The sequence below is a fragment of the Ranitomeya variabilis genome, chromosome 5 (genome assembly GCF_051348905.1).
Source record: "Ranitomeya variabilis isolate aRanVar5 chromosome 5, aRanVar5.hap1, whole genome shotgun sequence".
In the NCBI taxonomy this organism is placed as follows: Eukaryota; Metazoa; Chordata; class Amphibia; order Anura; family Dendrobatidae; genus Ranitomeya; species Ranitomeya variabilis.
The window spans coordinates 99,663,767-99,680,930 of NC_135236.1; the positions used below are offsets into that span (position 1 = coordinate 99,663,767).

Consider the following 17,164-nt stretch of genomic DNA (forward strand, 5'->3'; position numbering starts at 1 on the left):
TGCACTGCGCATGGCCACGGAACCCTAGGCCCGCGTTGGGATTACATTAGACGACACTGCGAGGCGGGATCTCGTCCAGCGCGGCCGCACAGGCTCAGCCAGCCTGACACCAAATGATGTCAGAAGACGGGCAGCGCAAAATGTGTGCATGGCCAAGGGCTAACCTAACAGCGCAGGCTCCGGGACTGATTCAAACAACGCTGAGGAGGCGGCGCACGGCGCCAAGGGGGTAAGAATGACGGCTGTGCTGCGTCACATCACAAAGGAAAGTTCCACCAACCGGACGGTATCACGGTAGGAGGGGACACTTTTCATAAGTGTTAGGTTCAGCATGTGCAAGGACCATAATTAAAAGAGCTAAGTTTACCTTTTCCAGCATTAGTGCTGTACACGATGGCTCTTTCAGCTACAAACGCCTGGGGGGGGGGGGGGGGGTTAAAGGTTCCCTTTCAACTTGCTCCAGTGCAGGCTTCGGCCTACACTCTGCTCCCTCTCCTCCTCCTGCTGACCCTGGGCTCCAACACCGCCAGCCAATGTGTCAGTGGGGTTCAGCACCGCCAGCTGTTCCCCTGCTGTGCAGCCAGCAACGTGTCCTGCAACAGCCACGCAGACACAAGAACTGAAATTGAAGGAAACCTGTCCCCCCTCCCCCAGGTGTTTCTACATTTTACAGCCACCTTGTACGACAGTAATGCTGCATGTGTGCAAGGTGGCTCAGAAACTTATTCTCCTCGCACATGTGGAACTGAACACGTCTAAAATGTGTCCTCTGTGACCATTAAAACGTCCCTCAGGTGTGATTTTCCTTTGTATTGACACGCAACAAGCTCCTTGGTAGCGCTGCCGGTCTTCTGGCATCATTGTTTGGCTGCCTGCGCCCCTGCGGCCGCCTTGCCCCACACAACGCCCCTCGGTGTCTTATTTATTTGTACTGCGAGGGTGTGATTGATGGGCATGAACGGTGCATTTCTTCGCCTGTCCCTCATCTCCTTCCGCCTTCTTCGGACTGTGCGGCTTCATGGCCGTGGCATGCGATAAGGGATCAGCTGACGCCGCATAGTCTGAAGCGGGTGTAAGAACCCAAGCGAGAGGCGAACATATGTACTGCGCCAGGCCATGAATCCCAGCCCCGCAGTGTTTTAACAATGTTAAGACACTGGGGGGCTGGGATTCATGGTCATCGCAAACCGCAACGGCCGACATTACATGATGTCAGAGGATAGGCAGCGCTAACAGCGCAAGGCCAAGGGATAACACGACAGCGCAGACTCCTGTGCAACAAATAACGATGCTCAGGAGGCCGCGCCAAGCACCAAGGTGGCATTTTTGCCAGCTGTACTGCGTCTCTTTACGAAGGGAACTCACGCCTCAAAATCAGTTTGACTGTGTAAGGGCCTAAATGTTATACGTGTCCCTTTCAGCGTGTGCAAGGAGAAAAATTGAAAGAGCAACCTTTGACTTGTGCAGCACTACTGCTGCATAAGGCGTGGCTCTTCTAGTTTGTAACACCTGAGGGGGGGTTAAAGGTTACCTTTAAAATTGGTTCAATTAGGCTTCGGCCTACACTCTGCTCCCCCTGCAGAGCCTGGGCTCTAACACCGCCAGTTGGGGCCCGGTACTGCTAGCTGCACAGAGAAAAACACCAGCCAATGTGTCAGTGGGGTTCAGCACCGCCAGCTGTTCCCCTGCTGTGTAGCCGGCAACGTGTCCTGCAACAGCCACGCAGACCCAAAGCTGCCGCCAGTGCAGGCTTCGGCCTACACTCTGCTCCCTCTCCTCCTGCTGACCCTGGGCTCTAACACCGCCAGTTGGGGCCCGGTACTGCTAGCTGCACAGAGAAAAACACCAGCCAATGTGTCAGTGGGGTTCAGCACCGCCAGCTGTTCCCCTGCTGTGTAGCCGGCATCGTGTCCTGCAAAAGCCACGCAGACACAAGAACTGAAATTGAAGGGATCCTGTCGCCCCACCCCCAGGTGTTTGTGTGTTTTCCAGCCACCTTGTACAGCAGTAATGCTGCACGTGTGCAAGGTGGCTCATAAACGTATTCTCCTGGCACATGTGGAACTGAAAACACGTCTAAAATGTGTCCTCTGTGTGACCATTTAACCGTCCCGGAGGTGTGACTTTCCTTTGTAATGACACGCTGCAACCCCCTTGGTAGCGCTGCCCGTCTTCTGGCATCATTGTTTGGCTGCCTGCGCCTCTGCGGCCGCCCTGACCCACACAACGCCCCTCGGTGTCTTATTTATTGGGACTGCGAGGGTGTGATTGATGGGCATGAACGGTGCATTTCTTCGCCTGTCCCTCATCTCCTTCCGCCTTCTTCGGACTGTGCGGCTTCATGGCCGTGGCATGCGATAAGGGATCAGCTGACGCCGCATAGTCTGAAGCGGGTGTAAGAACCCAAGCGAGAGGCGAACATATGTACTGCGCCAGGCCATGAATCCCAGCCCCGCAGTGTTTTAACAATGTTAAGACACTGGGGGGCTGGGATTCATGGTCATCGCGAACCGCACCGGCCGACATTAAATGATGTCAGAGGATGGGCAGCGCTAACAGCGCTAGGCCAAGGGATAACACGACAGCGCAGACTCCTGTACAGCAAATAACGCTCAGGAGGCTGCGCCCAGCACCAAGGTGGGATTCTTGACATCTGTGCTGCGTCTCATTACGAAGGGAACTCGCGCCTCCAACACAGTTTGACTGTATAAAGGGCTAAATGTTATACGTGTTTCATTCGGCGTGTGCAAGGAGAAAAATTAAAAGAGCAACCTTTGACTTGTGCAGCACTACTGCTGCATAAGCTGTGGCTCTTCTAGTTTGGAACACCTGAGGGGGGGTTTAAGGTTACCTTTGAAATTGGTTCAATTAGGCTTCGGCCTACACTCTGCTCCCTCTCCTCCTCCTGCTGACCCTGGGCTCTAACACCGCCAGTTGGGGCCCAGATGTGCTGGCTGCACAGAGCCAAACACCTCGCCAATGTGTCAGTGGGGTTCAGCACCGCCAGCTGTTCCCCTGCTGTGTAGCCGGCAACGTGTCCTGCAACTGCCACGCAGACACAACAGACCCAAAGCTGCCGCCAGTGCAGGCTTCGGCCTACACTCTGCTCCCTCTCCTCCTCCTGCTGACCCTTTGCTCCAACACTGCTAGTTGGGGATCTAGGAAGACAAGCTTGAATAGGTCCCCATCCCGGTTCCAGCACCGTCAGCTGGTTCCGGGCAGAGCCTTTGGCTTAGGTGCCTCCTTCTGGGTATCCGAGTTCCACCAACGTCAGGTGGTCCTTGGTAGTGCTTTCAGGCACGGGTACCTCCTGCTTAGTAACCGGGTTCCAGTAACGTCAGCTGGTCCTCGGTAGTTCCATTGGCTCTTGGACCTTCGGCTACCCATCCGGGTTCCAGCACCGTCAGCTGGTTCTCGGCAGTGTCTTTTGCTCTTGTACCTTCTGCTCCCCATCCTGGTTCCAGTACCGTCAGCTGGTTCCGGGCAGAGCCTTTGGCTTAGGTGCCTCCCTCTGGGTATCCGAGTTCCACCAACGTCAGGTGGTCCTTGGTAGTGCTTTCAGGCACGGGTACCTCCTGCTTAGTAACCGGGTTCCAGTAACGTCAGCTGGTCCTCGGTAGTTCCATTGGCTCTTGGACCTTCGGGTAGCCATCCGAGTTCCAGTTCCATCAGCTGTTTCTCGGCATTTTCTCAGCCTTCTTGTACCTTCTGCTACATTTCCAAGTTCAAGAGACTAAACACGATGACCCGGAAGACCACCCCTAAGATGACGACGACACCAGAGACGACAACCACCGTGATGACGACGACCCTGGAGACGATGACCCTGAAGACCACCCCGATGACGACGACCCCGGAGACGACGACCCTGGAGACGACGACCCTGGAGACGACGACATGGGAGACCGAGAAGCAGAAGAACAAGAGGCTGCAGAACAAAGAGCAGAAGAACATTAAGCATAAGACTAAATATCAGAGCAAAAGATATTATCTAAATTATAAGCAGAAGAAGACTAAGCAGTGTATGGGGGTGAGTCCGTTCCTCCTCGTGGTGCCCCTGGATAAAGCCTGATGCTGCAGGCCAAACTGAACGCGGACAAATGTAACTCTTTTGTGACAGGCAGAACGGAAGGTGTAATCTTCAAACTTTTATAGATAACAACTACGGGAATGCCTGTCACAAATAAGAATATGATGAAGAAGTTGAATATGAAAAAGATAATAGTAAAATAATAAGAATATGAACAATGTAAAAAAAAAAAAAAAAAAATAGGTAGAAGAAGAAGAAGATGAATAAGGTGAAGATAGTTGATGTCAAAGAAGCTGATGATGAGGATAATGAAGAAGAAAGTGTGGGAGAAGTAAAAAAGAAGGTGAAGGACGTGGAAGTAGTGAAACATCAATATCTGAAAAAAAATAAATAAATAACATAGTCAAAATCTTTCTAACACCGAACGTCATAAAAAAAAACAAAAAAACCTGCTATTCTATTTGTTTGGGCTAAACCTCTGTGCCTTTAATGTCTCCGCCACGTCCCCCAATACATCCTACATTATTCTTAGTTGTTTTCCTTCATGTAGAATTAACCTACAAGTTTATAAAGGGTTTATTTTAATTCCGATATTTTCGTCCCATTGACTTGCATTGGGATCGGGTATCGGTATCGGATTAGATCCGATACTTTGACGGTATCGGACGATACTTTCCGATACCGATACTTTCCGATATCGGAAGGTATCGCTCAACACTACTCATCAGTATTCTGTGTATTAATTTTTGTGCAACACAGTGTAAAAGTTATACCGAGAAACCAGCCTAAAAACCTCATTAAAAACAGACTAACATGCAAACTATAAAGCGGATTTTAGTGCGCACTTAGTCACGGATAATGACTGCATTAAAACCATTTTCATAACAATTAAAAATCGGCAACGCGCGTTTACAGCAGTCACATGGATCGTAGGAGTCAAGAGGCTAGAGATTTTCATTAACTTCTGTGGGATAAGGATAGTGTGAGCACGTTCTATGACCTGTAAGGAGGTCACGGAGCAGTGAGGGGGAGAAGGTGAGCTGTGTCTCTTTAAAAGGAAACTGTCATGTCCCCCATGCCCTCCAAGCCAGCAGCATCCGTATATGTATTACTAAATTCTGTGCCTAGCCAGCCCTGCATACTGTTAGTCCATGCTTAAAAAAAGGAATTATAAGCATGGTGTTTGTTATGCTAATCAAGCCTTTGACATGTGGGTGGGCCGTTAGTTCCCGAGACTAGTCAGGCTGCTCCGGTTGTTATCACGCAGCTAGGGGCATGATAACATGATTTGCAAGTGACGCCATCACCAGTACCCTGCAAATCCCACACATGTACGCGGCTCTACGTGGCAGCGTCATTGCATCTCTGAAGCTGGGAGTTCGCCTACCACTTTTGGAGGCGCACCGCGCATGACGTAAAGCGCAGCAGATGTCCGTGAGCAGTCAGAGAATAAATGGTCAGTCCAGGAAAGGGTGTGGGGGAAAGCAGATTTCTCCAATAGGATATTTGAGAAATATACTTGCATGTGTACTACAGACTTCTAAAAAAAAGAAAGGGGGGGGGGAAAGATTACTAGCGATGAGTGAGCATACTCGGGAGGAGGTGTTATCCGAGCATACTTGTGTGCTAATACAGGATTCTTTGGCGAGCTCGAATACAATGAATCGCGGCGGCTGCATGTCTCGAGGCTGTTTAACAGATTGCTTGTTTGTCACGTTGCAAGTGTTGAGGCTGGCGAACAGCTGCGAGACATACAGGCATGGGGACTCGTACATAGTATTTGAGCACGCCAGAGATAATCCATCAGCGCAAGAGCATGCTCTGATAACATCTTATCCAAGCACGCTCGCTCATCGACAATGACTACATATTAAAGTTGACAGAACCCCTGATATAGTCATAGACTGCAATGAGTATGGGGGTTATTCGCCCAAAAGATGTTCGGGAGAGAAGGATCAGCACGTTGGAATTCCAATGGCCAAATCTTTAATTCAGAGCACAGATAAGCCCCCGCCAGAGAAGTTTGCAAGGGCTCTCTCTGTCACCCCTCATTGTAATCCCACCTATGAAGGTAAGGAGATGGACTGCTGACACCCGACATTGTAATCCGGCCTATAAGGAGATGGACTGCTGACACCAGTCATTGTAATCCCACCTATGAAGGTAAGGAGATGGACTGCTGACACCCGACATTGTAATCCGGCCTATAAGGAGATGGACTGCTGACACCAGTCATTGTAATCCTGCCTATGAAGGTAAGGAGATGGACTGCTGACGCCCGTCATTGTAATACTGCCTATAAGGAGATGGACTGCTGACACCCGTCATTATAATTCCGCCTATAAGGAGATGGACTGCTGACACCGTCATTGTAATCCTGCCTATAAGGAGATGGACTGCTGACACCCGTCATTGTAATCCTGCCTATAAGGAGATGGACTGCTGACACCCGTCATTGTAATCCGGCCTATAAGGAGATGGACTGCTGACACCCGTCATTGTAATCCTGCCTATGAAGGTAAGGAGATGGATTGCTGACACCCGTCATTGTAATCCTGCCTATGAAGGAAAGGAGATGGACTGCTGACACCCGTCATTGTAATCCTGCCTATAAGGAGATGGACTGCTGACACCCGTCATTGTAATCCTGCCTATGAAGGTAAGGAGATGGACTGCTGACACCCGTCATTGTAATCCTGCCTATAAGGAGATGGACCGCTGACACCCGTCATTGTAATCCTGCCTATGAAGGAAAGGAGATGGACTGCTGACACCCATCATTGTAATCCTGCCTATGAAGGAAAGGAGATGGACTGCTGACACCCGTCATTGTAATCCTGCCTATGAAGGAAAGGAGATGGACTGCTCACACGTGTCATTGTAATCCTGCCTATAAGGAGATGGACTGCTGACACCCGTCATTGTAATCCTGCCTATAAGGATATGGACTGCTGACACCCGTCATTGTAATCCTGCCTATGAAGGAAAGGAGATGGACTGCTGACACCAGTCATTGTAATCCTGCCTATAAGGATATGGACTGCTGACACCAGTCATTGTAATCCTGCCTATAAGGAGATGGACTGCTGACACCCAACATTGTAATCCTGCCTATAAGGAGATGGACTGCTGACACCAGTCATTATAATTTCGCCTATAAGGAGATGGACTGCTGACACCAGTCATTGTAATCCTGCCTATAAGGAGATGGACTGCTGACACCTGTCATTGTAATCCCACCTATAAGGAGATGGACTGCTGACACCCGTCATTGTAATCCTGCCTATAAGGAGATGGACTGCTGACACCCAACATTGTAATCCTGCCTATAAGGAGATGGACTGCTGACACCAGTCATTATAATTTCGCCTATAAGGAGATGGACTTTTGACACCAGTCATTGTAATCCTGCCTATAAGGATATGGACTGCTGACACCCAACATTGTAATCCTGCCTATAAGGAGATGGACTGCTGACACCAGTCATTATAATTTCGCCTATAAGGAGATGGACTGCTGACACCAGTCATTGTAATCCTGCCTATAAGGATATGGACTGCTGACACCCGTCATTGTAATCCTGCCTATAAGGAGATGGACTGCTGACACCCAACATTGTAATCCTGCCTATAAGGAGATGGACTGCTGACACCAGTCATTATAATTTCGCCTATAAGGAGATGGACTGCTGACACCAGTCATTGTAATCCTGCCTATAAGGAGATGGACTGCTGACACCAGTCATTGTAATCCTGCCTATAAGGAGATGGACTGCTGACACCCGTCATTGTAATCCTGCCTATAAGGAGATGGACTGCTGACACCGTCATTGTAATCCCACCTATAAGGAGATGGACTGCTGACACCCGTCATTGTAATCCTGCCTATAAGGAGATGGACTGCTGACACCCGACACTGTAATCCTGCCTATAAGGAGATGGACTGCTGACACCAGTCATTGTAATCCTGCCTATAAGGAGATGGACTGCTGACACCGTCATTGTAATCCCACCTATAAGGAGATGGACTGCTGACACCCGTCATTGTAATCCTGCCTATGAAGGTAAGGAGATGGACTGCTGAAGAGATATCTGCAGGAATCGAAGAGACATTAGGAGGATCAGTGACCAGTGAGAACTGCAATTTTTCAAGACTTAAAAATATTAATTTAAACATCTGCAAGAATTCTTAAAAATGTTTCAAAATAACTTTCTTATTTCTTAAGAACCTAAAACAATGATTTAAACAAAGTCATTTCCAGGTAAAGTTTAATGTAGAATTATCCAAATTCTGTCATTGCATCTTTAGAGGAGATCGAAAAGTGGAAGGGAAAGGTCAGATATTAGGTCATATGGAAACCTGATATCCTGCACGGTGAGCATAGACGCTCCAGAATAAAAGTGAAGGTGATGCCATCAGCACCAAGACTTATTTTTCCTTAAGGTGCATGACCCGGCTGCTCCACGTGGAGACGGACCTCCGCCCCGCTTTGTTTAGGAGTCAGTCGTGTCAGGATTCATTCTCCTGATGTAATGGCTCCAAGGATGATTTAATCTGAGAGTTGCTAGACTAGTTCAGTGCAGCGGCAGAGCAGCGCTCAGTACACACACATACTCCAGCACGCATTATAACCTGCCTTACACAAGAGTGGAACGGTCAAAGGGAGCTAGCACGGCCCAACAATATGTAAGAAATGGGCAGGAGCACATCAGCTATGACTGCGAAGCCCCCCAACAGCACAACACAGGCGTGAAGATATATGCACACAATCTAATATAAAGTATTATACACTTATCCTTTTATTGTGCAAATTGCCTCTTCTGAGAGGACGAGAACTCTAGCGCCACCTATTGGAAGCAGCAATCCTAACAGTCAATACAGTACTGACCCTGTAACGAGCCTTGCCATATGACACGGGATAAAAGCCAACCCAGAATCTCAATTTGCAGACACTGTGTTAGAGAGTGCTGCCCCTCATCAGTGCAAAGCATGAGATCAGATATGGCTGTATGAGATGTCTAAGGGGTAACATTTCTCCTTGTGGGTGGGTGACATGTCTGGCATGCCAGTGTGAAGAGATTTATAAGCCATGCAATGATCCTCTGGGAAATTAAACATGCATGCAAATTGCCTGAGAGATGAAAGATTTGAACTCTAGTTACACCTATTGGAAGTAGCAATCCTAAAAGTCAATATTGATGCCAACGAGCCTTGCCCTATGACTTCGGATATAAGCCATACCAGAATATAATTTGCATACTGCAATTTGAGATTCTGTGCTCATGCTTTCCACTAATGAGGGGAAACACTGTGCCTGCAAACTGAGACCCCAAGTCATGTGGCAAGGTTTGTTACAGGGTCCATACTGACTATTCGTATTGCTACTTGAGTTCATGTCCTCTTCCTTTCTGAAGAGACGAATTTATACATTAAGCCTCCTTACACTGGCATGTCACTTTACCCCTTAGATCCTATACTTTTATTGCACATTATACATTCAGCGTCACAGCTTCATTTCTTATCTTTCATATAAGATAATAAACCAACGGCTCCTATGAAGTTTATTACATCGGTAGTTGCTTCCTTCTGTCCAAAGCCAGGATGTGCGTGCGTGCGTGCGCCTGCTATGTTGACGTTGTAGTACAATTCTTCAATAAAATGGCGCCAGAGCCAGGGTGTGCGCATACTGCACTACAGGGCCATTTTATTGATGACATTGTATGCAAATTCACAGATTGTGTCTTCAACAAAATGGCGCCAGATCTCACAGGATGACCACGCGAGGACTCCAGCACCATTTTACTGAAGAGTTGTACTACAATGCCGACATAGCAGTGCGCACGCATCGGTCAGTCGACATGATCCCTATGGCTGGCGCGTGCGCACTGCTATGTAGACATTGTAGTACAACTCTTCAGTAAAATGGCGCCATAATCAGCAGAAGCGTATACAGTGATCTCCGGCGCCATTTTATTGTCTTGTGCCTGCGGAGTTAGTGCAAACACATACCGTACTACAGCGCCATTTTATTGAAGACACCAAATGTCTTCAACAAAATGGCGCCGATATTGAGGGATGTGTTGACTCCGCCACCAGTTTATTGAAGAATTCTACTACAACATCAACATAGCAGTGCGGACACGTCAGCCATTCCCATTACTTCAGTACAATGGCGCTAGAGACAGCGTGTGCACATACCGTGATCTCCAGCGCCATTTTATTGAAGACACTTTTAGAAATGTTCCAATAAAAATGCTCGCCACCCGGGCGTAGAACAGGTTCAATACCTAGTCTCCTATAATTTTATTTTACTGGATGCTATAAAAGAGGCTTCTACAGCACATGAAGATGGTGTTCCGAAAGCAACAGCAGTTTGATGGAAATGTAGTAATGGAGGCAACAATTGATAACATGGACCATAACACACAATTTACTGGGACAACTTAGAAAGGTTTATGTAGAGCAGAGGTGTCAAACTGCATTCCTCGAGGGCCGCCAACAGGTCATGTTTTCAGGATTTCCTTAGCATTCCACAAGGTACTGGAATCATTCTGTGCAGGTGATTAAATTATCACCTGTGCAATACAAGGAAATCCTGAAAACATGACCTGTTGGCGGCCCTCGAGGAATGCAGTTTGACACCTCTGATGTAGAGCATCCACCTTCTGCAGGGGTCAGTGAGAGCCTGGCCCTAATGATGTGGAGCTTGTCAGGCATTCGCCAGTTCTTGCGCACGATTTGTGGGTACAGTGTACCCGACAAGATGCAGGAGAAAGAGGCGCTAGACAACGCAATTATAGGGAAGGGATCATCAGAAAATGACAAAAATTGTCTAAAATAGAGGGGTTTTTTTTTGGTAAATGTACTTTATTTTTATTGTCTGGATTCAAATTCAAGTAAAAAAAAAAATAAAAATAAAGTCAAACTGTGTAATCTTTACTATGGCCTGGCCGATAGGCCTAATTCTAGACTGACAAGCCCTTTTCTGTACACGACTTTCCAGCAGTCTCATTACCGCTACAGGCCAATTACACAATAGGCGATATCAAAGCAGCTTACATCCTCCACCTCGCTGCAAAATAACTTCTGCCCAGATTAGATGAACAGAAAATCATCAATTTACTACCCAATTCAAACAGTAGACCATTCCTTACAAACCCTTGTAGCCCAACGTAAAGGCATGAACCAATCATTTGCCATTTATAACAAATTGATGTCTTCTTACAAAGTACTGCCTTGAGGTAGAACTTGGGTGTGACTGCCATTTTGGCAACCCATATAACCATGTCCCTGGTTTTCAACAGTAGGGCTATCCAGGCTTGGTCTCAAGACCATGGCTTAGATTTATCAAGACCAGATACCTTCTCAACAATCTTGATGAGGTGGGTCTGTAGGAGTCAGACACTCCCGATTCATTAAGAGACGCACTCTATATCACTAACCAGAGGTGTGCGCCCAAATGTTCCGGACTGGAGTAAGATTTCTAGTATAAGTAACTGTTTATACGAGCTGTGCTACGCAACTCTGTCCATGGCACAGGTGGGAAAACCTAGAATGAAAACGACAACACTCGCACGATTTGTGCACGGGTCAAAACTGTGCCAAATTTTGCGGCATTTTAAGTCTATTTGCAGCAGATTTCTGGTGACATTGCTATGATGAATCGGGGCCATAGCTTCCATGAGTATAGGTGAGCACACAGAAGCTTGGTTGTAATCAGGGCTGTGGAGTCGGAGCCCATTTTGGTGGAGTCGGAGTCATGGAAATTGAGGAGTCAGAGGTTTGGCTTACCGACTCCACAGCCCTGGTTGTAAGACCCTGTTTATGCAGCCTGGAAAGAATCACTCAGTTTGATCTCAGAGGACCCGGTAATAGAAAGTAACAGAAGTAATGAACACAATATCATACCTGTAAGCCTAGGAAGATGCAGAGATACCATGGCGGTACATCCTCCACCGTATAGATCATGTCCATCCGCTGGCGGTCTAAGCTTCCGGTGCTATCCAGGGTCTCAGCCAAAGAGCTCTGCAACACACAAACAAGTAGGATGTGAGATATAAGCCGAGAGGGTCCCAAAGTACAGAAGGTTTCCTCCCCAATATTCTGCTGCTGATTGACCCAAACAGACAAATACCATCCAAGATCATAAAGCGGTGCCCTGATACATGAGGTGTCTGTGCTATAAAACCTGCTGATCACCATCGAGGGACAAAGAAATCCTTGATATTCTGGGTAAATCTTTGACATAATTACTAAGGAACATTCCTCCCGCTCCTAAAGGCCGTTGTGTTGCCTTGCTCAGTCCGTGCGCCTATGCCCTCATGTTCCACATAGACAAGGCTGTTTGGGGGTTGCCAGACAAGATTAAGACACTCTGTTCTGATAACATGATTTCCAGACGGCTCTGACACATTTCTTTTTCTATCAATGCATACAAAGAAAAATAAAAAGGGATTGATAGCGGGAGCTCGCCACGTGACACTACAATCCAGGATTTTAACTCCTCTCCATGAAAACAAAATCAAAAACACAACTCGAAAGTAATGTCTGAAAAATGATTCTCAAGAATAAATGAACCCAGTGGGGACAAGAGTGTGAAGGAAGGGTGATCAGAATAAGTGCCGTCCTAAAATTATTTGTAAAGTAATTGTACTTGTAGCTAATAGCGAAGATTGACATATATATTATATACATAGCCATAGGGGACTGAGCCAGAAGAAGAAATTCCAATGCAAAGAGGAAGAGCAGAACTGCACCAAAGCAAAACCTCGACCACCACTGTAGATGTGAGTCCTCCAATATTACTGAAACAAGGCAGCCAAGCTCGACAGGTAAGGCTACTTCCACATTTCCGTCGGTACGGGGCCGTCACGAAGCGTCGGCGCAAAGTACCGACGTAAGTGTGTGTTTTCACATTTCCGTCAGGTCAGACTACAGGGTGAGGAAAGATCGTGAGAGCGATATTTCCTGCTGGGCATGCGCAGTCTGAAACACTGGATGCGACGTACAGAAAAATGTTCCCTTGAATGTTTTTCTGTGACGACGGTCCGCCAAAATCCAACGCAATCAGTGCACGACCGAAAAAAAAAATGGAAATGTGTAAGTAGCCTAAACAGTGCTCAGCTGAGAAAAAAAATTAATGTGTATTCAAAATTGGCAAATGGATGAAAAACAGCAGCATTCTCCAAGTTGAAAGCAAATATTCAGTCCTCCGTTACACAATTCGCAGTGTGTTCAAGAGACAGGTGGACGTGCATGTTCAATGAGGCAGCGAGAGGAGAAAGAAAGTGGACGACGTCCGCTTCGCGAGTAATCGCCCTGGACCCGTTGAAGCGATTACCTGCGAAGCGGCCGTCGTCCACTTTCTTTCTCCTCCCGCATGCCTCTTTGAACCTGAATGTCCACCTGTCTCTTGAACACACCACGAATGATGTAATAAACGAAGGAATATTAGCTTTCAACTTGGTGAGTGCCGCTGTTTTTCTTCCATTTGCCGACAGAAGATATTCCAAACCTAACACCATCATAGGAGCGATAAAACAGAACAGAGCCAAAATGTTCTAGGCAGCCATTAGTGATCACAGTGACCAACATGAATAATCCCACCAATTCAAGTGAGGATTTGGCCTATAAAGTGTGTGAAAGGCAGAGAACTGAAACAAATACGGCCAATCATATATTTTTTTTATGCTGCAAATCCAAGGCCTATCATGGAGAAAACAACCCCAAACAGCGTACTGGTTCTGACAGCATCACAATTACTTGTGCTCCTTGAGGTAGTCTACCAAAAATTAACAGCGAACAACTAATACCATAAGTAGAAATTAAAAAAAATAAAGTTGCTTAATTTGAGTTAAGAGAAAAAAAACAAAACGAACATCGAGTTAAAAACACTTTGTTTTATTATTACTTGACCCTTCTCGAACAGCAGCATTTCTAAGATATTTTGTTGAATCAGTCAAGACAGCCCAGAATTTTCCCAGGTCAAGAAATATTTGTGTAAAGTTCTCGGAACTATTTAAAAGTGGATTAACATCAGATTTTCAGCCTTGCATGCATGTCGCATTAATACAGAAACAGGCTTTGGACATCTGCCTAACTAAGACACTGACCTTAAAACTATGCAATCTGGTCAAAGACTCCGCAGATTAAATACAATAACTTCTGTCTGCCAAACTGGCCAGACACTTGCCAGATGTGAAATGTGCACTAATTCCCGCAATATGTGGATCAGGTGCTTTTAGACATGGCATGAAAATGGAATCTCTAAATCTCTAAAGATTAGTCAAAAACAACCCAAGGTTGCTCATCTCTCAGATTCGAGCGATAACCTACCGAGAGAGGTTTTTAGGGCAAATGCAAGTCAACAAAGTTGACTCCCCCAACAGACCACCCATTAAAGTAAATGGCTGCCCACTCTCCCCAGTCCCACAAGCTCGCTGTCTCGGGGTAATCCTTGACACTTGTATCTTCTTCATACCACATATCCAAGCCCTTTCCACTTCCTGCCGCCTTCAACTCAAAAAGATTTCCTAGATCTGTACATTCCTCAACCAAGAATCTGCAAAAACCCTAGTCCATGCCCTCATCATCTCCCGCCTTGACTACTGCAACCTCCTGCTCTGTGGCATCCCCTCTAACACTCTCGCACTCCTCCAATCTATTCTAAACACTGCTGCCCAACTAATCCACCTGTCTTCCCGCTTTTCCTCAGTCTCTCCCCTCTGTCAGTCCCTGCACTGGCTCCCCATTACCCAACGACTCCAGTTCAAAACCCTAACCATGACATATAAGCCATCCACAACCTGTCTCCTACATACATCTGTGACATGGTCTCCCGGTACTTACTACCGTTCAAAAGTTTAGGGTCACTTACAAATTTCCTTATTTTTGAAAGAAAAGCACAGTTTTTTTTCCAATGAAGCTAACAAATGATTCAGAAATACACTACACATTGTTAATGTGGTAAATGACTATTCTAGCTGCAAATGTTTGGTTTGTAATGCAATATCTTCATAGGTGTATAGAGTCCAATTTCCAACCACCATCACTCCAGTGTTCTTATGGTACTTTGTGTTTGCTAACAAAACAAAACAAAACAGTTTGGCTGATTAGAGAACCTACAACCCTAACCTTCCTTTGAGCTAGTTGAGAATCTGGAGCATTGCATTTGTTGGTTCCATTAAACTCTCAAAATGGCCAGAAAAAAAAAAAAGAACTTTCATGGGAATCTCGACAGTCTATTCTTGTTCTTAGAAATGAAGGCTATTCCATGCGAGAAATTGTCAAGAAACAGAAAATTTCCTACAACGGTGTGTACTACTCCCTTCAGAGAAGAACACAAACAGGCTCTAACCAGAGTAGAAAGAAGTGGGAGGCCCCGCTGCAAAACTGAGCAACAAGACAAGTACATTAGAGTCTGTAGTTTGAGAAATCAAAGCCTCACCGGTCCTCAACTGGCAGCTTCATTAAATAGTACACGCAAAACGCCAGTGTCAATGTCTACAGTGAAGAGGCGACTCCGGGATGCTGGCCTTCAGGGCAGAGCGGCAAAGAAAAAGCCATATTTGAGACTGGCTAATAAAAGGAAAAGATTAATATGGGCAAAAGTACAGACATTGGTTATGGACAGACGAATCCAAGTTTGAGGTGTTTGGATCACAGAGAAGAACATTTGTGAGATGCAGAACAACTGAAAAGATGCTGGAAGAGAGTCTGACGCCATCTGTCAAGCATGGTAGAGGTAATGCGATGGTCTGGGGTTGCTTTGGTGCTGGGAAAGTGGGAGATTTGTACAAGGGTAAAAGGGATTTTGAATAAAGAAGGCAATCATTCCATTTTGCAACACCATGCCATACCCTGTGGACAGCGCTTGATTGGAGCCAATTTCATGCTACAACAGGACAATGACCCAAAGAACACCTCCAAATTATGCAAGAACTATTTAGGGAAGAGCAGGCAGCTGGTATTCTATCTGTAATGCAAGGAGCAACAATACTGGGAAAAGTGAAGCCCAACCCCGTACTTCAGAGCAGATTGGTCATTTTATAGTACAGTACTGCAATGTATTGGGCTAGCAATCAATTTCAATGCAGGTTCAACTTCCCTAGGGGGGCAAAAAAAAAAAAAAACAAGAGCGGAGAGGCCAATGATGCACAAAAAACATCCAACCACGACAAGGTGTATGCTATAGGAACGGTCGTAAAGCAAGAATAAGAAACTAAACTAAGAGAGTCTTAATAAAATATTTAAAAAAAAAAAAAAAAATGCTGGTCATAAAACAAATTAAAAAAAATAAAGCACCACTCCAGTCTCTTTTTTATGCAGTACTGGAGTGGCGCTTTAAAAAAAATAAATTATATAAAATTTGCACCAGTCAAAGTTATGTAATAGCTGTGAATTTTTTTTTTTTTTTTTGCGAAGACTGTAGGCAGCAAACTCTTCCAGTCAGAAGAAATGAAGGCCTCGAGGTGCTGCAATGGGCAAACATGGCAGAAAGACTTAAAACTGGCAGCTAGTGAAAGAAGATTATTAACAGAGGCAGAAATGCCGTGTGACTGACGAGCATGAGACAGCCGACATAAACGAGTTTGAAGTTAAAAAACAAACAAAAAAAAAATCATTCCTTAACACAAAAAGGTCCAATGTTAAAAACTGAATGCCCCTAGGAAGCGTTTAAAGAGAAGCTGTCAGCAGGATCTCACCTCAAACTATTTATATGTGTATGTAACTCATAGGGCTCATACTCACGTGCGTGAAATACGGCCGAGTCTCGCAGGTTAAAACCCGGCTCTGCCACCGGCACTCCAGAGCGGAGCGTGCGGCCGCACAGCAATACATGGAGCTGCACGCTCCGCTCCCAAGTGCCGGCAGCAGAGCCGGGTGTTACCATGAGAGACTCGGCCGTATTTCACGCAAGTGAGTATGAGCCCTTAAAGACAAGTCCAGCAATACCGTTACATGGGCGCTCCGTGCCTCGGTTACTGAGGAATCAGTGTCTTCTCCCTACCCAGTTTATGTTCCTTCTGACAGACCTGTGAGGGGGTAACCATCTTCCAGCCACAAGTCCTTTTTCAATTCCTTTCAAGAGGACAGATCAAGACTTCTATCCTACTGATTAACCCTTCGTGAGAA

At 46.3% G+C, this 17,164-nt stretch overlaps 1 protein-coding gene across 2 annotated transcripts in view; it reads right to left on the minus strand.

The window, feature by feature from the left end:
• The window catches only part of SLC23A2 (solute carrier family 23 member 2), a 128,513-nt gene that overhangs the window by 39,997 nt on the left and 71,352 nt on the right, over positions 1-17,164 (minus strand). For both annotated transcript variants that reach the window (XM_077263036.1, XM_077263037.1), the window contains exon 4: positions 11,939-12,055. In XM_077263036.1, the coding sequence (XP_077119151.1) occupies positions 11,939-12,055 (117 nt within the window). The remainder of the gene's footprint in view (positions 1-11,938; positions 12,056-17,164) is intronic.